This window comes from Portunus trituberculatus, chromosome 5 (genome assembly GCF_017591435.1).
Source record: "Portunus trituberculatus isolate SZX2019 chromosome 5, ASM1759143v1, whole genome shotgun sequence".
NCBI classification, from domain to species: Eukaryota; Metazoa; Arthropoda; class Malacostraca; order Decapoda; family Portunidae; genus Portunus; species Portunus trituberculatus.
Window position 1 is genome coordinate 967891 of NC_059259.1, and position 23239 is coordinate 991129.

The 23239-nt window shown below is 41.7% G+C and overlaps 1 protein-coding gene across 1 annotated transcript; it reads right to left on the reverse strand.

The window, feature by feature from the left end:
* Nucleotides 1–1243: 1243 nt before the first annotated feature.
* Nucleotides 1244–17296, reverse strand: LOC123514751 (protein FAM207A-like). The gene is made up of 5 exons (XM_045272861.1): nucleotides 16586–17296; nucleotides 11710–11898; nucleotides 10169–10335; nucleotides 5361–5562; nucleotides 1244–1413 (listed from the first exon to the last, which is right to left on the reverse strand). The coding sequence occupies exons 2-5, from the start codon at nucleotides 11859–11861 to the stop codon at nucleotides 1299–1301; spliced, it is 636 nt and encodes a 211-aa protein (XP_045128796.1). The 5' UTR covers nucleotides 11862–11898; nucleotides 16586–17296; the 3' UTR covers nucleotides 1244–1298.
* Between the last annotated feature and the right edge of the window lie 5943 nt (nucleotides 17297–23239).

The following is a 23239-nucleotide window of genomic DNA, read 5'->3' on the forward strand; positions in this document are numbered from 1 at the left end:
TACTTTCCCACCACTTCCATTATGCAATTTGCCATCACCCACTTTGCACTTTCATGAAGTGAATCACAGCTGTCGCTTTTTTCCAAGCTGAGCCGTAACCTGTAATAGTTCTTGCATGCGTTCCTTCCTGTCTGCCATCAGCACCATGTCGTCAGCACATGCCAGACATCCTAGTCTGCTGCCTCCAATGTCCACACATCTGCTGCTCACTCTGATTCTTTTTATCAGTTCCTCCAGGCACATGTTAAATTCAGTGTTGAGGACAACTCACAGGCCTGTTTCACTCCAACATTGTTCTCTAACCATCCCATGCTCACTGATCCAAGGCTCTACTTTACCTCATTACCTTCATACACATTTTCTATCACTTTCAAAACTTTCATTTTCATTCCTGTGTGGTTTAGCAGACTGAGTAGTCTTTCTGTGTCCAAGAATAACATACAGTTCTTTCCCTGTTACTTTACTCTTTTCAATCATATCTCCTATTATAAATGTTTTCCAGTCCTCCTCTTCCTTTACTGAGACCAGCTTGTTCTTTGCCCCATATTTTGCTTTCCTCTGTTCATCTACAATTTTTCAAATAATTTCCTGAGTTTCTTTTTCAGCTTAATCCCTCCATGCTTTATGAATTCTCCAAGGATGCCATCAGTTCCTCCAGCTTTTCCAAACTTAATTTTTCTTAAGGCATCTTCCACATCTTTTTCCATGATCTCTGTGGCATTCATGTCCTTGGTGTTATTGAAAATTATTATGTCCTCCAGTGTCTCTTTTTCTGTATTCCTCATTATCACCTCTTTCCAGATGTGTCCTACTTCAGTTTGTATCTTTTCACTATTCCTTGTTTCTCCTGTCAATTTTTAGTTTCACCTCATCTCTTACTACTTTCCCAAGATTCCTTTTCAATCACTTCCAACTTTCCTTCTCTAGTTCTCTACGAGGCATGCCATTTAATTTCTTGGTTTGCTCTTCCCATTCTGTAATTTTCTTCCTAACCAATACTTCCTGCAACGAGTGATAGCGAGAGAAAATTCTTTATACAGGTAGTCCCACGACAACTCTTTGTGCCACATTCCAGACTCTATGTGGTTCTGCCATATGTTATGGATTAAAGGATAATTCTGTCTGGTAATGCATACATAAAACAGAAAAATTCATGTTATAAATAGTCCAAACTGGCATTGAATAACAAGTATTATTTGTCTATTATCTAGAAAAATAAAGGATAATTTCTGGATAACTAATATCAATATCATACATTTTATTACAAGTCTGAAAAATATAAATGACAGTGCAGTAGCTTAATGGTCTTCACTCAAAACTCTGTTCTCAAGTGCAAGTGCCACAGCCTTAAATGGATCCTTGATGAAGTGAGGGTCTTGGTGGATAGAGGCAAACATCTCGATGTCTGCCAAGCTGCAATGTGAAAAGTGATGAAGAGGTAACATTTATGTATTTCTTAAAATGAAATGCATAGTTTGCACAATAAATGAAAGATAAAATCATCATATAATATACTACATGACCTATCCTAGAGAGATGGCACCATGCTTGTGTTCAGCTGATGGGTCCTCCAGTGCAGGCATTCACATGTGGACATCAGAAAATCAAAGAAGGCTGTCCACTTGGGATGAAAGTTCCCATTAGCAAAAAAGCCAAAGTCTATTGTTGTGATGAAAAACTGAAAGAGAGAGAGAGAGAGAGAGAGAGAGAGAGAGAGAGAGAGAGAGAGAGAGAGAGAGAGAGAGAGAGAGAGAGAGAGAGAGAGAGAGAGAGAGAGAGAGAGAGATACTGGAACACAACACTCATGTGGGAACTCTGAGGAAAGGTTAGTCTATCAATGACATTTTTTTCCCTTCTCTCTCTCTTTCTCTCTCTCTGAGATAGTCTTGTATATGGAATAATATTTCTGAAGACATTGTTATCTGGGCAAACATTGCTGTTGGTAACATGTGCTGCTCAAAGCAAGAAAGAATGCATTATTGTACATTTGTGTCAAGCCTTAAGTGATCATACAATTCATCACGACTTGTATACTGCATTCACTTGTTTGGCTGAATCATACACAGGAAACTGCAGATTGAGAGATAAACTGTGACTGTGACAGCATCTGACTGACCTTGGGAATAATAGCTGGTGACATCCTCTCTCTCTCTCTCTCATGCAGATTACAGGACTGCCTCTAGTTAGTACAGTGATAACGTGCTAAGGTGTGAAGATAGCGTCTCGCTGTGGCTTATGAGTTTGAGCAGTTTACTGGGAGGTTACTGGTGTGGTTGGAGGGAACATGTGGGGAGGTGAGATGGGTTCATTGGCTCACATTCTGGATAGAATCAGATGTGATGGATGATGGATACCAGAACTACAATCAATGAACTTCAATTTTAATTTGTGTTTTATTACTTTAGGCAAAAATTGTATTTGCATATATTTTTGGGTTTTAGGTAGCACTTATGTAAAAGTCTTGCAATTGTATTACTATTTTTATGTCTTTTACATGATCGATTGCTTAGCAATTGAATTTTCAGGAATCAGTTCCAATTGTATATCAGGGAATCAATGTATTTCCCCACAACAATGCTGCATGATTTTCTTTAGTTCATAGGCAGTAACTTGTGGGTCTTCATTTCATCACTTCTTGCTTTAAGAGGATGTCAGTTTCCTTGCAAGTCTTCCTTGGCATTCCAGACATTTTGATTTGTGGAATGGTGGTCACTGACAGTCCCGCAGCAGCTGCCACAGCTGCCTCATGGCTCATGCCCCTCACTCAATCCTCCTTCATATTTATTGTCAGGACTCCTTACACTTTTCATGGCAGAGTTCTACCTTTTCCCTCAATTACTCAGGGATGCAGTTCCCTAATGGATGGCCTTTCAGACAGGACTCTTTTTTGCCCACACGTTCCTGTGAAAAGCCCATTTGGTATATATATACAGTGCAGACTCAATACCCAAACTTTTCAATATTCAAATGCAAAAGTTAAACTTAATACTTAAAAAAATACCACCAGGTAGTTGAACATCCACACATGTGGTTGTGATCAAAGCCTCCTGGCCTCTCTCTCCCCTTCTGCCAGTTGTCCCACCATGGTTGTCAGAATAACATTCTCCAACGTTGTCGTTTGTTTTTCATTTAGAAACTTACAATGGCACCAAAGAGGCTTATTAGTGGTGAGAATAAGGAATCCAGTGAGAGTGCAAGTGTTGGTGAGCCACAGCCCTCCACTAGTGAGTTCACAGGAATCACACCAGGAGACACTTTCATGGATGGTGATTTGTCCTGCAATAAATAACCTCCCTCCTCCTCCCCACCCTTCCCCCTCCTCTCCTACATTATCCATCACCAGCCTTCACTTATGGTATGTACAAACCAAAATTATAAAGAAAAATTACATTGAAATTTTTGTAAACTTAAGGTTTTGCTAAGGTTAGAATGAATGACCTGGTTTATAGGTAGCAGTGGTCAAACTTTTTCATACTCCTAAAACCCATTTGGAATTAATTGAGTTTGAGTATTGAGTATTGAGGTGGTGGTGTAGTGGATGAGGTGGTGAGCGTGGGACCAGGCAGTTATCCACACGTAAGTAAGTTTGAATCCCACCACATACTGCTTTGAAGCGATGCCATTTGTCAAGTGGTGTAAAGTTACCTACATGTCACTGTGATAGCCAGGTTCTTTCTAGGTGGTTACACTAAAGATGCACTTGGGTGGTGATATGGGCCCTTATATTGGTACCACTTTAAATAAAATTGCTTGCACCACTAATGGGTGGAAGCCGAACAGCGCTTCCCACATATAATGTTGAAATATGCCTACAGGCGCTATAGGCAAAAAAAAGACAAGCTATCTTCACTTTTGATGATGCAAAATACAGGAAAGAAAGTGTGGCAGAAGTAAACCTGCCACTGCACTGTGCACTATGAAGACAAGAAACAATACTCTGACCTCTGTGAGAGCTCTGAGACCACTTACACATTCATTTATTGCTTAAGCCGTTATAACACGGCAGTTTTTGGCAAGCACAGCAGGTTCACTCATCAATGTCCTATTGGAAATCCCACATTGCATTCAGCCGAGCATGCTCCAGCTATAACAAACACTGGCTGCTGTGGCAAATCTTCATCTGCTGATGGTACGTTCATGCACTTCACGATTTTGTAAGGCTACTGAAATGTATTCACTCAAGATAAACTGGTACACTCTGTTACATCAACATTTTGATGAGTGCAAGACTAAGTAACAACTGTTGTGACAATCCTCAATAATGTAACAGTGGGATATTCAATACGGGTAGTGCTGAGGGCCAGAAAGGGCCAGGTATTAAGGATATCATTAATCATTTTAGGCTTTGTTTTACTGTTTTCCTTGCAAAACAATAACACATATATTGTAAACATGTTGTAAACACACAAACTTGATGACAGGATAGGCTGAGTACATCCCATACTGCAGTGTTATTCACTAATTTTTGCAAGGCAGCCACTTGGGTTAAACACATTGATCGAGAGAGTCGCAGCTACTACAAGCTAGGGTAACTCAACTAAATTAAGTAGTACAGGGCTGCTAGTGCAATATAGTAAATAAGAAAAACTAGACATGATAATATTAGCCTATATATCTTGTTATTAATTGTAAAATAAAGACCAAACTTACTTAATGCTATGATAAGTGGAAGTGTGCTTTTTTGTTTTTTATTAATTTATTTATTTATGTTTTGAGAACCGCAAATTGAGTCATTGTGAGCCGCGCAATGAATACCACTGCCATACTGTACAATGATTTGGGTGAGTTGTGGGAACTTCCTGTGCTGACCAAAAACCTACCCATGTAATAGCAGCTTTAGAGTGAGTGGCATGCCTAGAGTGCTATGATGCTGCCCCGCGTGTGATCGACAGAGAAGTGTGGCAGCAAACCTCACAGCAAGCCATGCATCATAATCCACTGTTATCAAGGTCAAGTGCTCACCTGTTTGCACACACTGTTGCTTGTGCCTGTGTAGGAAAGTACAGGCAAACCCCACATAATGAACGTTTACACAACAAATCTTCACCACAACGAATGTTTTGTTTTATTACCCTTAAATCACATAACGAGCACCAAACTCCGCTATAACAAAATTTTATTGGGGAAATTTTGGCCGAGTCTGAAAACACCGCCGAATCACCACCACCACCACCACCACCACCATCCACTGCAGCATCCGAATTTGACGTGTTCGTATTTTATTTTATTTTATTTTATTTTCTATTTTTTTACTCATCCTAGGACCCCATACAATGAAATTTCACATAAGGAACACTTTTTTTTAAACCTAACTCATTCATTATGCGGGGTTTGTCCGTAAACATCTGAGAGATACATACGTTTGTTTCTTTGCAGTTTTCTGTTTGGGAGTTTCACGAGGTGTTTTTAAGTCAGAACTCTTGCTTTTACTAATGGATGTTGTAAGTTCCCCCAGTGAAGGCAGTGCACTAAGTAATGGATGCAGGTCTCCAGTTATGACAGTCTTCTCACGTTTCTTGCGATTTTTTTCTGCTCGTTGTCTAGCTCGGACAACATCAATTTCTGCAAGGAAACAGTCAGCATAAGGTCGCTAAAATACATTGCTATTATCGTTTCTTTAAGTAAGAGAGACACCAGCCAAGGGAAACAAAACTGAAAAAAGGCCACTGCAGTGCCGGCCACCGAACAGTGTCAAAAGTGGTAGTCAATAAATAAAGGAAAAGTGTCCTGAAGGAGTTTAAGTGATAGGAAGTGGAAATACAGAAGCAGGTAGGAAGTTCTAGAGTTTACCTGAGAAAGGGATGAAGGATGGGAATAGTGTTTAAATCTACCATTAAAGAGTTGGATAGAAGAGGAATAAGAGGATGTGTGCAGCAAAGCCACAAGAGAAGGGAAGCATACAGTTACCAATATCAGGAAAGGAATTGACATAAACAGTGGAAGAAAGCAGCAAGAGATGCAATGTTGCAGCAATGAGAAAGAGGCTGAAAACAATCACTTGGAGGAGAACTGGCATAATGCACAGAGGAGAGAGAGAGAGAGAGAGAGAGAGAGAGAGAGAGAGAGAGAGAGAGAGAGAGAGAGAGAGAGAGAGAGAGAGAAAAAAAGCATTTTTGTTGATGCCAAAACCAAGCCCTTCAGGTTCAAGTACAGGTTGAAATAGTAGTTTATTGCCATGAAAATATATTAAAAAAAAGAAAAAAGAATAGTTTGTAAGAAATTGTGTAGTTCCTTGTTTTTCCTCCTACTGCCATACTAGTGACGGTGAGAGTGCTCATGTGTTTTGCTATACTCGTCAATAATGTCCACAGTGTCAAGTACAGCATCGTCAACGAACTCTTCTGTGATTAATAGAGCAATTAGTCGTTTGTGAACGGCTATTTTTGAAAGCTCCATCTGATGACTCTCCCAAGTGAATGAAGGGGATGCTTTTTCTTTTTATGCAGGAGGGGCAATTGGCAAAAAAAAAAAAGCCCACTTGGTTGCCAGTTCTCTTAAAAGTCAAGAGAGTTAACCAAAATTCAGGGACAAATGTCTTGACACTTCCCTCTTAAGAGAAGTCAAGTCAAAGGAAGATGTAAATACAGAAGCATTGAGGGAGTTCCAGAGTTTACCAGTGAAATGAATGATTGAGAGTACTGGTTAACTCTTGCATTAGAGAGTTGGACAGAATAATGGTGAGAGGAAGAAGAAAGCTTTGTGCAGCGAGGCCGCAGGAAGAGGGGAGGCATGCAGTTAGCAAGATCAATAGAGCAGTTAGTATGAAAATAGCGATAAAAGATAGAAAGAGATGCAACATTTCGGCGGTGAGAAAGAGGCTGAAGACAGTCAGTCAGAGGAGGGGAGTTGATGAGATGAAAAGCTTTTGATTCCACCCTATCTAATAGAACTGTTTGAGTGGAATCCCTCCAAACATCCAAAGAGTACTCCATACAAGGACGAATAAGGGCCTTGTACAGAGTTAACAGCTGGAGGGGCAAGAAAAACTGGTGGAGACGCCGCAGAACGCCTAACTTCATAGAAACTGTTTTAGCAAGAGAGGAGACATGAAGTTTACAGTTAAGATTACGAGCAAAGGACAGACTGAGGATATTCAGTGTAGAAGAGGGAGACAGTTGAGTGTCATTGAAGAAGAGGGGATAGTTGTCTGGAAGGTTGTGTGGAGTTGATAGATGGAAGAATTGGGATAAGGTCACATGGAAGGCACCTCTGGTCAATAAACATCTATCTATCTATCTATCTCAAGATGAATATCCTTTATAAAGTAAGGTTTATCTATTTACATTCTCTTTTGTTATGTTTTACTAGGTTTACATACAATATTCATTATTTATAAATTAATTTTCTTACCAAAAAACACAAACAAAGATTGGGTGTTCTTTTTTGAAGATGGAACAGATTAATGGTATTTCAATCATTTTCAATGCAGAAAATTGCTTTAAGTTGCAAGCAAACTGAGATCTGAGCTCTGTCACTGAATAACTTACAGTAATTCACCACCCTATCACCTGTCATGGCCTCAGTACATCGCAGATTTTTTACAGATATTCAATATAAATTAATATTGCAGTTTCTACATGGCAGGTTTCTCCAACCAAATGAAACTTAGAAATTCATAAAATCAGATGATTTCTTTTGAAAAAACATTTTCTAACTTAAAAGTGATAAAATAGTAATTCAAAAATAAAAATACACTACAGTAGCGTACTTTAAACATTAAAAAAAAAATATTAATGTGACCGTGTAGCGCACCACGGACGGCTCAACAAAAAACTGCTTACTATGTTTGGAAAAGGAAGCTTGGTTGGTGTCAAGGTGAGGCTGAGTATTCCCAGATCACTTCATACATGCCACACTGTTGGCCCAGAGAAGAGACACCACCAATGAGAGCACACTGTTTCATTCACTGGGCACTGACTGGCTTAGTTACCACAGCCTCAGGAGAAATCCCCAGTCACCTCTACCATCAAAATCAATAGGTGAGGTATTGATGTGAGAGAAGGATGTGTGACACTGGAGAGGAAGGATGTGGATGAAATGAATGAGAGAATCAGCAAGGAGGAGGTGGAGAAATGTGTCAGAGGGCAGAGAAGTGGGAAGGCAGCAGGGCAGGATAAGATACCATGTGAGATGTACAAAAATGGAGGGGGAAGGTGTGACTCATAGGATGACTGAGCTATTTAATTAGGTGTGGGAAGAGGAGAGAGTGTCAAGAATGTGGAATGAATGCAGGGTGACTCTGCTGCATAAGGGAAGATACAAGAGCAAGAATGAGTTGAAGAGCTACAGACCAACGTTATCAAATACAGTAGGGAAAGGTTTTAGTGCAGTGTTGAATGAGAGACTGTGCAAATGGATTGAAAGAGCTGGAGTGTTAGGTGAAGAGCAGAATGGCTTCCGGGTGGGCAGGAGAGCAGAAGATAACTAACTTGCTTGTGGTGAATGAAATGATTGAGATAAAGGAGAACATTAGCAAATTATACTTAGATTTTCAATACATAGAGAAGGCATATGATAGGGTAAATAAAGAAATGCTTGCTAGAGTCCTAGAAAAGATTTAGTAGAGTGGAAAAATAGTTAACATAGTGCGAAGTAAGTAAGTGGAAATAAGGGCGAGATACAGACTAGATGTAGTGACAGACTGGGTGAAGAGTGAGAGGAGTAAGGCAGGGTTGCATATTGTCACCAACACTTTTTAGCCTATACACAGAGGAACTGGCTGCCAGAATGAGAAGAATGAATGAAGGATTAAATGTGGGGAATGATAAGATATGTGTGCTCTTGTATGCAGATGATATAGTAATTATGAGTGAGTCAGCAGATGAGTTTCAAAGCTTGTTGAATGCTGTAGATGGGTATGGGAGAGACTTTGGGATAAGTTTTACCAGTAAGAAGAGCAAGGTGATGATTGTGAATGAAAGAGAGTTAGTATGGAGACTGGAAGAGAATGAGGTGCAACAGACTGATGCATACGAGTATCTGGGGATGTGGATGAGTTTAACTGAGTTCTACTGATCTTGCAATTGCATGTCTCCCCTCCTCCTACGGCCTCACTGCACAAGGCTTTCTTCTTCCTGCCATCCCTATTCTGTCCAACTTTCTAATGCAAGAGTTACTCAGTACTCTCAGTCATTCATACCTTTCACTGATAAACTCTGGAACTCCCTCCCTGCATCTGTATTTACAACCTTCTACAACTTGTTTTCTTTTAAGAGGGAAGTATTGAGGCATTTGCTCCAGAATTTGGGCTGACGCTTTTCTTCTTTGTAGAGAGCCAGCACTCATGTGGGCCTTTTTTTTTTTTTTGGCCCTTGGCTGGCTCTCTTTCCTACATAAAAAAAATGGCTGTGTGAAGGCAAAGAATGAAAAGATAAGCATGGTAAACCAGTGGGTGGTCGACTATGAAGCGCAGCAAGGATGAGAGCAAGTACATACAATGTGCTGTGAGAAGTCTGGAAGAGCATAGCTGTTCCAAGCATTATGTATGGTATGGAGGTGATTGTATAGAATGAAAATGAACTAGAGAAATTAGAAGTAGGATAGAATAGAGTAGCAAGAATAGCACTGAATGCACCAAGGGAGGAGATACAGGCTGGAGTACTTTTAGAGAGAGACATGTAAAGGCAACGCTGAGGTACAAGGCTGGATTAGAGCGAATGGACGATGCAAGACTAGTGAGAAAGGTGTTCCGATGGAATGTTAGGAGTAGCAGGTGGGGGGAAGAAATGTGTCAAGATGGCAGTAAAGCGTGGTGCTGAGGGAGTTGGGGAATGTCAGAGTGGAGAAGACAGGAAGGAATGGATAGTGTTGGTGGTGGCAGACACGAGTGACAGGATGACTGGAAAACATGACTGTTATTATTTTCCTCCTACGTTGTAAGGTTAGGACTCCTCAACTTAATTCACACACTTGTTTCCTGGTATGCAAAGAGGCTACAGTCTGAAGGGAAACATTTCCAGAGCATGTCTACCAGCTCAGAATCTGATAGAGACAACATACAGTAGTTCATCCCTCCAGACTGCAGACCACCAGCCCAGCAGTGGATCATCATGCCACAACACTGAATATTACTTTACATAACATATGCTGTATAGTATTGGATCAACCTACCATGGAGCAAATGCAAGAACTTTTATTATATTGCGAAAGCACTTTCATAATATCTTACTTTCCAAAAGTTCTTGATGTCTCTTTTTTCTCTTATCAGCCTTGGTGCCCAGCTGGCTCTGCTGACTCACTGAAGCAACACTCATGTTGTCGCCCTCCACATGGCTTGGTGCCGGTGTGTTTTCCACTTCTTGTAGTTTGATCTGCAGCCCAGCAAATATATTGTGCCTGAAGTAAGATGTAAGAAAATAAACATTACTCTTCATGAAATTGAGAATCCAACAGGAAATTATCCCTCACATGTAAACATCCACTACCACAAAATAGGTTAATGTAATCTACATATCTACATGTATGAAGAAAACAAACTGTCACTGCATTGTGACAAAAATGATAACAAAGATCTCAGTTGGTGTCAGTGCGCACACATCATTGCATTTTTTTTTAGTTATTTATTCTTTTTATGTTATGGCCTATAGCGCCTGTAGGTTTACTTGAAGAGTATACGTGGGAAGCGCTATTCGGCTTTGACCCATTAGTGGCGCAGGCAATTTTATTTATAGTGGTACCCATATTAGGGCCCATATCACTACCCAAGTGCATCTTCGGAATAACCACCTAGAACCTGGGTATCATGGTGACATGTAGGTAACTTTAAACCACTCCACGAATGGCGAAGTATCAAGGCAGTATGTGGTGGGATTCAAACCTATGTGTGGACTTCTGCCCGATCCCACCACCACCACCTTATCCACTATGCCACTACCTGGGAGAGTAGACCAATAACAACTTCACATGGCAACTCCAGAATGAAAGAGTGAGTGACCTTGAGTACACTTACACATGAACTATTTTAGTCAAAACATGAGCTGAGACATACTTTGTCACCAGTGATGGCCAGTTTACCAGCCATTGGTCAGTGAAATGGAAAGACACACAACAGTAACCTGCAAAAGTCGTCAGGAATCTACTTTCAAAGAACATCTATCAATTAAATGTCAAATCTATACTGAAACCATTCATGTGTGTGTACCCAAAGTAATCACAACATGGCAAAGAAAATAATCAAACATATGTTACTTAACCCCTTCAATACTAGGTCACATTTTTACCTTGAGACATGTGTACAATTAGACAGTTTTATTGACATTAGGAAGGGTCTATGGAGGTCAGAAGATAAATGGCCACAGTCTTAACTATTTCAATCCCACACATGAGTTTCTGAAGCTAAATAAAATCACTAAATAGTAAGCAGGATGAATATGGAAATGCATCATGGTACTCAAGGGGTTCATAGTGACCAAGATGCAATGAACATGGGAGAGTGATCAAGATGCTTTACATTCATCCACAAACCTAACTAGAGAATGAATCTTTTAAAGCTTTACAGTGACACTGGTGATGAGGGTTAGCTGTTGACTCGCCTCTCTACAAACAAAACATCTATTTGGGCTTTTCAATCTCATTAGGGGAAAAAAAAAAGCCAATGCAGCAATAACAATAAATACCTCTTGTGTAACATGTAACCAGTACATCTAAATTTTAATCAAATACAAATGTAAAGCCAAGAAGGTTTGTAGACACTGTTCACTGGAGTGTTACCTATTCACTGGATCACCAGCTGCCACACTCTGGACCTGTGGCACCTGCTGAAGGCCACTCTTTATGATGTCATGCTCCTTTGCTGCATTTTCAACCTTTTCTTTTGCTAAACTTGCGTGATATTTTTGCCGTAGTCTTCGTACTTTGCCCATTTTATGAAGTGTGGCGTTTGTGGTCCACGCTGCAGATCTGAAAGCATTACATTTCCAAGTCAATCACAGGTTGTTTGCATCACCATACTGCTCTATCTCCTATTACTATAGAATCCTTCATACCTTTTCATTTCTCTTTCTCAAAGTACAGGCAACCCCCGCTTAATGAATGGGTTACGTTCCTAAAAAAAAAACGTTCGTTGTGCGAATTTTCATTAAGCAAACCAATGATAACAAGTTTAACCTCTGACCTGAACTTCCATTGAGAGTAAACAAAGCGAGAGTGCATCATAGTACAGTAAAAAATTTAATGAAAGTAAAAATTATGAAAAACATTTAAGCAGTTTAATTTAAGTCATTATAATGTACACTAATGTATGTAACTTCATAATGTTGATATCTTAAGTTTATGAAGGGAGGGAGAGTGGAGTGGGAAAGACACTAGCCGGCAACTTGTGGAATGTAAACAAAAGGCGCATCATTGTACAGCATACAAAACTTATGTACCACATTTCCACAAGGCTATATATATATATATATATATATATATATATATATATATATATATATATATATATATATATATATATATATATATATATATATATATATATTAGTAAAATGTTAGGTGAAGGATGGCCTTAGGGAGTCAGTACACATTTTGTTAATACAGTACACTGACCCACAAGATCATGCTTCACCTAACCTGGTAAAAATTTCCAAGGTATTCCACTGTCAAAAATCTCCTCAAACTTTTAATAAGAAATGTAAAATTTGGTCTATTTTGTTCTCCCCACCAATCAGATCAAAACAAACTTAATTTAATCTAAACTAAATGTAATGTACAATGAATACTCTACAATAACATGTACTCGTGTCATAAGTCATTGACCACCTGCAGAGTGAGGCGTTTGTCACCAGCCCTCCCAAACACCAACAAGCTTGGGAACCTGCTGGGATAGCAGGGTTTTGGGTGGGAAAGCCCAAAATATACCTAATTTTGCAATTCCCATAGGAGGCCATTTTTTTGTCTAAATTGGAAAAAATGCCTAAAAATTCCCCAAACACTGACAAACAAACTAATCCTAGCCCTACAGTGTAACCTAGTGTGGATCTCTGCGCACCTCGAACCTCTCCGTCATCACTTACAGATCCGTCATAGGGTGATAAAGGCTGCTGGAACTGTACTTGCATGGATTAATCTGTAGAAAAAGGCCTTGTACCATGTGCATACCACACCAAGGGGGGAGGGGGATTGTTAATTTCTAAGATGATGTGGGTCTTTGCTTGGAGATCGCTCACACTGGAGTGGGTGATCATGGGTTGGGTGGAGCCACACACCACTGTTAGGTTAGGTTTGTTACATTTCATCATTGTTCTTTTTATCATTTCCATTTTTGTCAACTATGGCTGCTTAACTAATGGAAACATTTGGTCTACTCTCAGAGTTTCTCTGCAGGTCCCCAAGTCTGATGGTGTCGAAGAGGCCACTGGTTGAAATTCCTTATTCTACACTTTTATCCAAAAAACACAAGCAGTGGTCCAGTATAGCTATGCCTCCTTATTGTCTTCAGTACTTCCTTCACCAGCCAGCCACAACACTACACTCCTCCCCCTCTTACCTGTGATGTGTGTAGGTACATGTGAGTACTACTACTGCAGCAGCTTTGAGCAGCCCAACATGGACTAATAACTAATCACTGAGGAGGGAGGGTCAAGGGGGGGATGTGGCCCACTACATCACCAGCTTAGGTTAGGTCTGGTTAGGTACGGTTTGACTGAAGATTAGGTTTACTTCATTCAAATTATGTTTTATCAGTACAGTGGTACAGAGGAACCATGCATGCTTTAGGATCCGAGGGGTCTCCAAGTGCATGGGTTCGAATCCTATCCACAGTCCGAGTGTAGGTTGGGCTTCCTCACTCGGGGCAACGGTATCCTAGCAGGTGGGCTTTGAGATAGGAGTTACCACAAAAAAGTATCCCCTTTAGCCCATAAATTCTTGTGAAAAGCCCACATAGTATAAATAAATAAATAAAAAATAAAGATTTTCCCAATTCAGCCAAATCTGTACGTTTCTTGTATATTGTTCCCCAAAACTCATCAATTGCTCTCACTGATGAATTTCTCTTTTCCTAGTCCTCTTCCATCTTCACCATATTTTCTCACAGGCTCTTCCTCCTTATCCTTTTCTCCTTTCAACTTTCTTATCATTTTCAAGATTTTTTCCCTAATACTTTTATATTCTTTACTTTCTTTTGCAGTTTTTTCATTTGTGTACATCTCTTTATCGGTAACTGTGTCTTCACCTTTTGTTCCCTACAGAGACTTTCACAATGCTCTCTCCTTACTAAATCTGTTACTCCCTTTTTAATCCTACCAAGTCATTTCCTTTCTTTAATTTTCTGTCTGATTTCCTCTGCAACCCAAACTGGCTCCTCTCTCTGCCTATGGCCTGCAATTTTCCTTCTTCTATATTGACTTTTTACAACACTAGTATTTGCTGTCTCTCTTAACCCCTTCCTTACCGCAGCCACCCCCCAATGTAAACAAAGCGTTCCTCTCCTATACCGCAGCCCCCTGCCCGTGTGTGCGCACGTGCCTCACGGGCCAGATCTACACATTATATTTCTTTCTAACTCAGTGTTATGTACTTTTTTCTAAACATATTTTTGTCATTTTATTAATAAAAGAAAACGTAAACATAATCATAAATTGTGCACTAATCATAAATTCAGCACCACACACTCTGCACCTGGTGAGGGTGGCCCTGAGGCAGTCATAACTAGGCTGCTCCCCCTCACTTGCCGAGAGGGTTTCAACACTGCTGTCACTATCACTCTCTCCTATTTCTTTTCAGGATCATAGTCTGAATCATATTCATCTGGAGAGTCTTCCAGTATATCCTCACTATCTGTCTCATAATTATGATAATCCTCATCGCTGCTACGAAGCAGGCGCCATTATCTCTAACTAGAGGCAATAGAACAGTTTCACCACGGCCGATACTAGAGAACTGATGTTCTTGGGGGGACTGTGGGAATAATATATGTCAAAGAATAGTGATTGGCTTTATAGTTTATGCATGAAAAATTAACTCCGATATTGATTGGCTAGTGGGGGGGATGGTTTTGTTATGCTGGGGTGGCTAAAAATAACGCCTCCAGTGTTTGTTTGTTTATAGTGAACCACGTGGAGTATGAAAAAGGCAAAATCCGCACTCAGGCCACGGTTATACACGGAAATGTATTGGTGTGGTACGCACGTACCACAGCAGCATCTTGCGGTACCACAAGGTCGCTTTTGCGCGTGGTACGCACGTACCACAAAACAGTCTTGCGGTAAGGAAGGGGTTAATCTTTTATTCTAATACCCCAAAGCTATTTACTTGACCTCAGCTACACTCCTCTCTCTATACTTTCAGAGTTCTTGTCCGTTTAGTTGTAGTCTGTTACTGTCCATTCCTAGTTATTACTCGTCTTCCTCATCCTTAGGCTCATTTCTACTATTATTTCCACCACTTTATGGTTTGATATGTCAGCTTTCTCCAGCTCTTCATCTATAGTCATCCTAAGGAACTCAATGTAGAATTTACTTGTTACTAATGCATAATGTAGGAGGCTTTTCTGCCTGTCCCTGCTCCGTGTGATTTCACCTTCACAATTCATATCATCATTCAATTGTGGTTCTCCATCCAGTGTAATATCATTTTTCCATTATCATTTACACTTTGTTCTCCTGATTATTGGCTCCTCTGTACTCCTGTCATTTAATATATCCACTCATATACATGTGTGGAAGACACTAGAGGAGCAAGAGCCTGACCGTTTCACCATGCTACTGAAATCCAAGAAGAGCAAACACTCAGGCCACTCATATGAGATATGGGCTCTCCCCTCCTCTACCCCAGGGAGAGTCAAGACCCTCCTCGGCACTGTCCCCGAGAAACCGTCCCGTGCGCTCGCCTCAATTCCTGGCTTCCCCTTCGCAGCTCCTCCACCCGGCTGATTTGATGTTACATTAAATGAGAAATATATGGTATATAATTTTGTTTTTGCGCAGGGATTCCTAGAGACGTCATGTATTTTAAGGGCTACGCAAGGGTAAAAAGATTGAGAAACGCTGCCTTATTCGTTATCATGCATATTCTCTCTCTCTCTCTCTCTCTCTCCCTCCTTATTCGTTATCATATTCTCTCTCTCTCTCTCTCCTTATTCATTTTCATATTTCTCTCTCTCTCTCTGACCAAAAGCGTGGCTTCATACAGGTAAGTGGCATCAAATCAGCTGGGTGGAGGAGCTGCGAAGTGGGAGCCGGGAATCAAGGCGAGCGAGCAGGACGGTTTCTAGGGGACAGTGCCCCTCCTCACCTCCAGTCTTTCACTCTTCAATGCCCTGCCAAAAAATGTCAGACACCACAGGCTGCACTGGACCACTTTCTGTGAACACTGCCAGATGAGCCTCCCATCCCAGGCTACACGGCTTACTGCAAGGCAGCCTCACACTCTGTGCCAGACCAGATAGCTCTTCTGAAAAGTGACTTTCTGACTGGCAGCAGCGGTGGACCACCACAGCTGCGGCGAACACCCTCTACATCCAACTAAGTAAGTCTCAATTTCTTTTTACTGCTTTGTTCCTTTCCTTGTCACTAACACTACAATATACTATAATTAATATAAATCCCCAAAGTCTTGATTTTGCCCAGTACATGTACTACATCCTTACTTTTATGGTTGCTGCTGCTGCTGTTGTTGTTAGGGCCACAAAGATCTATGGATCCTTATGAACCGTGGTCCCCTGGGGTAGTCCTGTGTGGGTGTGACAGGCGCGGTAGCTAGCCACTCTTCCTCACGAAGGTACAGATAACTAATGCGGCGGAGTGTTCAGTGTTGTGGTGGGCGGGAGGGTGGGCAGGGCGGTGCAGTGCGGTGAGAGGAAGCGGTGGCAGTGAAGCAGGAAATGCTGGATGGTCTGAGGGGTAGTCCTTCACCAAGGGCAGAAGGGATCAGGACACACACACACACATACACAGGCGGTGCCAGTGAGCAGTGAGTGTCGTGTCACACGGGCGAGTCGTGTGGCCCAGGCGGAGGGCGGGCGATGGCACTATCTAACACTCGGGAGTGTTGGGGCACCCAAGGCTGCGGGGAAGAGCTGGTCCGGCACTGGCCCATGGAGGTGGTGCGCAGGACATCATCGAGCGTGTTGCTTCAAGTGGGTGGCAGACGCGGGTAATGAAGCGCGTGGCGGTGGAGAGTGGGAGAGGCAGTGGCGAGATGTTTAGAGGAGAGGGCCATCTTGGCTGCGGCGTCGGCGACCTGACCTTGTTACCATGAAGCCCCCAGTGTGAGGGCAGGGCAGCCATTATCATTGGAGGGTTATCTCACAGCCCTGGGTGGCCAGGTGGAGGAGGGGTTGCTGGGTGATATCCTTACTTTTGGTTGATATTCTGGGTTTTGTTTGGGGCTTAATGAATTCACTTAATCTTAATCTTGATGTTGCAGGAGGCTCAGCATCCCTCCACAGCAAGGGGATTAGATAAAGCTATTCAATCTCCTTGCTCCAGAGCCCAGCCTGTGGATCGGCAGCTCCTGTAAAAGATGAACAAAAGACAAGCCGAAAAAAAGAGAAGAAGAAAAGAAAAGAGCGGTATCCTGTTAACTAATTGCATCTTCACAGCCTCAGTCATCCTTTCACTCGTCCTTCTCGGTGCACAGTCCCAGCAGCAACACCATCCATTCCCTTCCTGTCTCCTCCACTTTTCGTCCATATTAAGCCCTAATTCAATCAGGATCACCTGCAGCATCTCCTTCCTGTTTCTCTCATACTTCACACTCCAGCACTGTCACATGCTCCACCGTCTCGTCCTCCCCCATGTCACACACATCTGGCACACTTTGTTCCGGGATTCAGACCACCTGTAGTTCCTTGCACTCCCATCCATACACTGTGCCCTCGCTCGAATAGATCACCACCCAGGCTGTCATCATAACACCTCTCATAGATCGGCGCCTCATTTTTCTGGTAATGTTCCATCTCATTCTTCCATATATTGAGTTCCACCCACTTCACTTCATTCTATCTCACTCTTCCATTTCCTCGCATCCCATTCAGTTCCTATGCACTTTGTCTCCTCTTGTCACGACTCACGATGCATTCACGCTCATTTTGATTCCTCCCAGCCATTCTCATCCCCATACAACTTGTGATCCACTCCTCTTTGTCATTCTCAAGTACCTCTTCCTCCATTTACTCCCCACTTTCATTCCACAGATACACCTTTCTCGCTATTCTTTCATCATCCATTCTCCAACTTAACCTTGTACCTAAAGGCCGGTTCATACATGTCAATATGCGACTAAAATATCTAGTCGCTAAAAGTACTGAGTGAGCCATTATAGTCGGAACACGTTCATACACAGTGACTGGAAAGTATCGGCTGGTTGGCAGGAAGTGAGTGTATACAAACAGTTAGCCAACAAGATGTCTTCCTCTGCTGACGATGACGATGACGATCAAATTAAATCCTACAAGTATTCAATCCCCGCCTCCAACAACACCCTGCACAGAGGGAAGCAATCATCGAAGAGTTGTTGCTATTTCATTGAACTCCTATTTGCCTTACCTTTTTTTGCTGTAGAATTCACATTTAGGTTACAGATGTGCTCTTTTTCTCTCACAAACTCAAAAATCTTCTTTGCTACATCGACACCACATTTTCAAACCTTTCTCCGTGACGTCACAACGTAAACAAGCTCGCAAATCGACAGAACAAGATCAACATACCGGTCTTGTTTTGCGACTAGCTTTCCACTCACAAGGCATCGATATTCAGTCGGAAACCCTACCAACTTGCAATTTTAGCCCTGTATTGACACGTGTGAACCTGCCTTAAGTGTCGCTTTTACTAGTCTTTCCCAAAAAAGTGCTCCATTCCATATCACCTCTCAAAACTTGTACTGTTGTGTCTTGAGATGGTGTGTGGAAGCCGCAAGATGCAAAACCATGATACTTTGAGGTATATGACGAAGTTACTGTACAATTACGGTGTATCACACGACACTGTACACTTACGTAGAATTGTCAAGCTGGTAAGGGCGTGGTGGTGCGGTGTCCTGGTGTGTAGGTTAACTCTTAGCCCGACCTTAGCCCCTGAATCCCAGAGAAAAGCAGCTCCATCACTAAAACCCATACGTCAGGGTGCGCCACACTGTGTAATGCAGTGTATAGACAGCTGGAGGTGGGAAAAACATAGGAATAACTAAAGCCCACCATCCAGATACGGCAAGAGACAGACAGGTTTTTCTTCCTTTCTTTCTTTTTTTTTTTTTTTTCCATCACCCAGTCATGGGTATAAGGCCATTTTTATTTTTATTCTTTTTAACTTTCTTTGATTTTGGCTATATATATATATATATATATATATATATATATATATATATATATATATATATATATATATATATATATATATATACAATTGTTTGGGTTCCTTAATGTAATTTTTTATTGGTTTTTATCTATTTATTGATCTTTTTATAATATTTGTTTATTAATTTTTCAAAATATTAACTTCATGTACACACCCAGATTTTCAAACACGCTTTATTCACACAGGGATCCTACTCCTATCTCATAACTACTGTCCTTTTATCACCTTTATCAGGCCATGGTGGAGGGAGGAACAACTCACAAGCACACAGGGTGGCTACGTAGCATCACTACGTATTGTATATATATGACGAGGGAAAACATTCACAATGCACTTTCATATTTTCATTTACATATATATAGTGCTGAAGTATTTATTGGGTGCATAATACATAGCATGATATATACACATTGGCCTCAGTCAGGTAAGTCATCAGTCTATCGAACACATTCGGGTGTTCGTCACTGATGAGGGTGGTCTGAGTTAGTGGGAGGCCGTGACCCCGGCAATACGCTGCCAAGGGCCGCCTCTTCTCACGATAATGCACACAGTGAAGCAGGATGTGCTCGACAGAGAGGGTGACATTGAATGTGGAACACTGGTGAGAAGGTATTCGCTATTTTTCTTTTTTTATGCTGGAGAGAAGCCAGCCAAATGTAACACTTGAGTGCTGGTTCCCTAAAAGGAAAGTAAAAAGTTAGCCAAAAATTAAGGAACAAATGTCTCGACACTCTCTCTTAAAAGAAGTCAAGTCGTAGGAAGACGAAAATACAGAAGCAGGCATGGAGTTCCAGAGTTTACCAGAGAAAAGTATGAATGGTTAACTCTTGCGTTAGAGAGTTGGACAGAATAGGGATGAGAAGAAGAAGAAAGCCGTGTGCAGCGAGGCCGCAGGAGGAGGGGGCATGCAGTTAGCAAGATAAGTAGAACAGTTAGCATGAAAATAGTGATAAAAGATAGAAAGAGATGCAACATTTCGGCGGTGAGAAAGAGAGTGAAAACAGTCAGAGGAGGGGAGCTGATGAGACGAAAAGCTTTTGATTCCACCTTATCTAATAAAACTGTGAGAATGGAACCCCTCCAAATATGCGAAGAGTACTCCATACAGGGGCTGATAAGGTCCTTGTATAGAGTTAGTAGTTGGAGAGGTGAGAAAAACTGGCGAAAAAAAACTGTTTTAGCAAGAGATGAGATGTGAAGTTTCCTGTTAAGGTTATGAGTAAAGGACAGACTGAGAATATTTAGTGTGTAAGAGGGAGACTGGTGAGTGTCATTGAAGAAGGGGATAGTTGTCTGGAAGGTTGTGTCGAGTTGATAGATGGAGGAATTGAGTTTTTGAGGCATTGGTAACTACTAGATTTTCTCTGCCCCAATCAGAAATCTTAGAAAGATCAGAAGTCAGGCGTTCTGTGGCGTCCCTGCGTGATCTGTTGACTTCCTGAAGGGTTGGTCGTCTCTGAAAGGACGTGGAAAGATGTAGGGTGGTATCATCAGCGTAGGAGTGGATAGGGCAAGACGTTTGGTTAAGATCATTAATAAATCATAGAAAGAGAGTGGCTGACAGGACAGAACCTTGAGGAACACCACTATTAATAGATTTAGGAGAACAGTGGCCATCTACCACAGCAGCAATAGAACGGTCGGAAAGGAAACTTGAGATAAAGTTGCAGAGAGAAGGATAGAAGCCGTAGGAGGGCAGTTTGGAAATCAAAGCTTCGTGCCAGACTCTATTAAAAGGTTTTGATATGTCAAACGCCGAGATCTCTAAAAGAGGATGACCAAGACTCAGTAAGGAAATCCAGAAGGTCAGCAGTAGAGCGACCTTGACGAAAGCCACACTGGCGATCAGATAGAAGATTGTGAAGTGACAGATGTTTAAGAATCTTTCTATTTAGAATAGATTAAAAAGCTTAAGACAAGCAAGAGATTAAAGCTATAGGACGGTAGTTTAAGAGATTATAACTTTCACTCTTAGTAGTAACAGGCTGAATGTAGGCAAACTTCCTGCAAGAAGGAAAGGTAGAAGTCGATAGACATATTGAAAGAGTTTGGTCAGGTAAGGTGCAAGCACGGACGAACAGTTAGAGAACAATAGGAGGGACCCATCAGGACCATAAGCTTTCCGAAGGTTTAGGCCAGCGAGGGCATGGAAAACATCATTGCGAAGAATTTTGATTGAATACATGAAATAGTCAGAGGGAGGAGGAGAGGCAGGAGCAAGTCCAGAATCATCCAAGGTGGAGTTGTTAGCAAAGGTTTGAGAGAAGATGAGATGGCAGTGGTGCCATCAGGATGAAATAAAGGAGGGAAAGATGAAGAAGTAAAGTTATTGGAAATGCTTTTGACCAAATGCCAGAAGTCACGAGGGAAGTTTGGGTTTGAAAGATTTTTCTATTAATGAAGGAATGTCTGGCAAGTTGAAGAACAGACTTGGCATGATTCCGGAAAGAAATATAAAGTGCGTGAGATTCAGGAGATGGAAGGCTCAAGTACCTTTTGTGGGCAACCTCTCTATCATTTATAGCACGAGACCAGGCTGTGTTAAACCAAGGTTTAGAAAGTTTAGGCTGTGAAAGAGAATGAGAAATGTACGCCTCCATGCCAGACACTATCACCTCTGTTATGCGTTCAGCACACAGAAATGGGTCTCTGACACGGAAACAGTAATTATTCGGAGAAAATCAACATAATACCCCAAACTGCCAGAGGCAAAACGCCAGAGGCACCTCCGCTTTTGGGGATCCTGAAAAGGGATTGGAGAAATAGGACAAGATACAGAAATGAGACTGTAATTGGAGATCGGATAAGAGATTACTTAAGATATTGGAAAATAGACATTGTAGAACCGGAAGTTGTTGGGGGGGACGAAAAGTCAATTAAAGCGTGTATATTACGAGGTATAAGAGACAGAGAGGCAGAGAGAAGCCGAGGAGAAGGCGAGAGACGACAGCGAGACAGAACTATCATACCAGAGAAGGGTAAAAATGGGCGTCCGCTTATCTCAAGATACTATTAATAATATTAGTGATAATGATGATAATAACAGCAATTAGAGATAACAAGGCGGTAATTTTCGTTTCTCTTTGTTCATCTTGTGCATTTATCACTGTATTTCATTTCATTGTCCATTTATCACATGTATTGCATTGATTGTGTTGACCTGCATATGTTTACTGGTGTCATTTTTTCTTCCATCTGTAGATCATTTAATATTTTATAGATTAACTTCATGTGTATAAGTATCTATGACTATTTTTTCAATATTTTGTTTCTTTTTAATTGTTTATTTTTTCGCTATTCTTTGATTTATTATTTTTACTTGATTCATTTGTTTTGCATTGTTTATTTGTTATGTGGATTAAGTGAGGTGTGTGGGTGACAGCAGTGGTGGGCAGTGAGTGTGAGGGCACGCGCGTCCTGCACGGTGCAGGAAAACAACATTGATTGTGCTTCGTAATTGACAATTTGCAGCCAATTTGAACTTACCTAGCCTAACCTAACCTAACCTAACCTAACCTAACCTAACCTAACCTAACCTAACCTCGTCACTGATTTCTCATGTTGGGCTGCCGCTGGCCTGCAGCCTGCACACACTCCCTCACACAGTCTGCCACCACTGCCGCCTCAAGGCGTGGCCCCTAATGGTCACACTGGCGGTGTGGGTGTCACTGGAGGATGGCACCGTCACGCTGACCGCTGGGTGTTCCTGAGCCAGCGTCCTCAGCGTCACTCCTCCAGAACCCACCACGTGGCGCCGCATGGCTGGTGCCACCTCCACCTTCACCACCACAATCTTCCTCTCCTGGCGCCGCTGCTCTGCCCCGAGCAGCTTCTCCTCCACTGCCTGCAGGCGGCGAGTGATGTGCAGCGCCACGGCGTCAGCCTGTGTCTTGGGCCCCACGATGGTTACTTCCCGGGACGTGAGGTCCTGTGGGCGTGGCACGGAC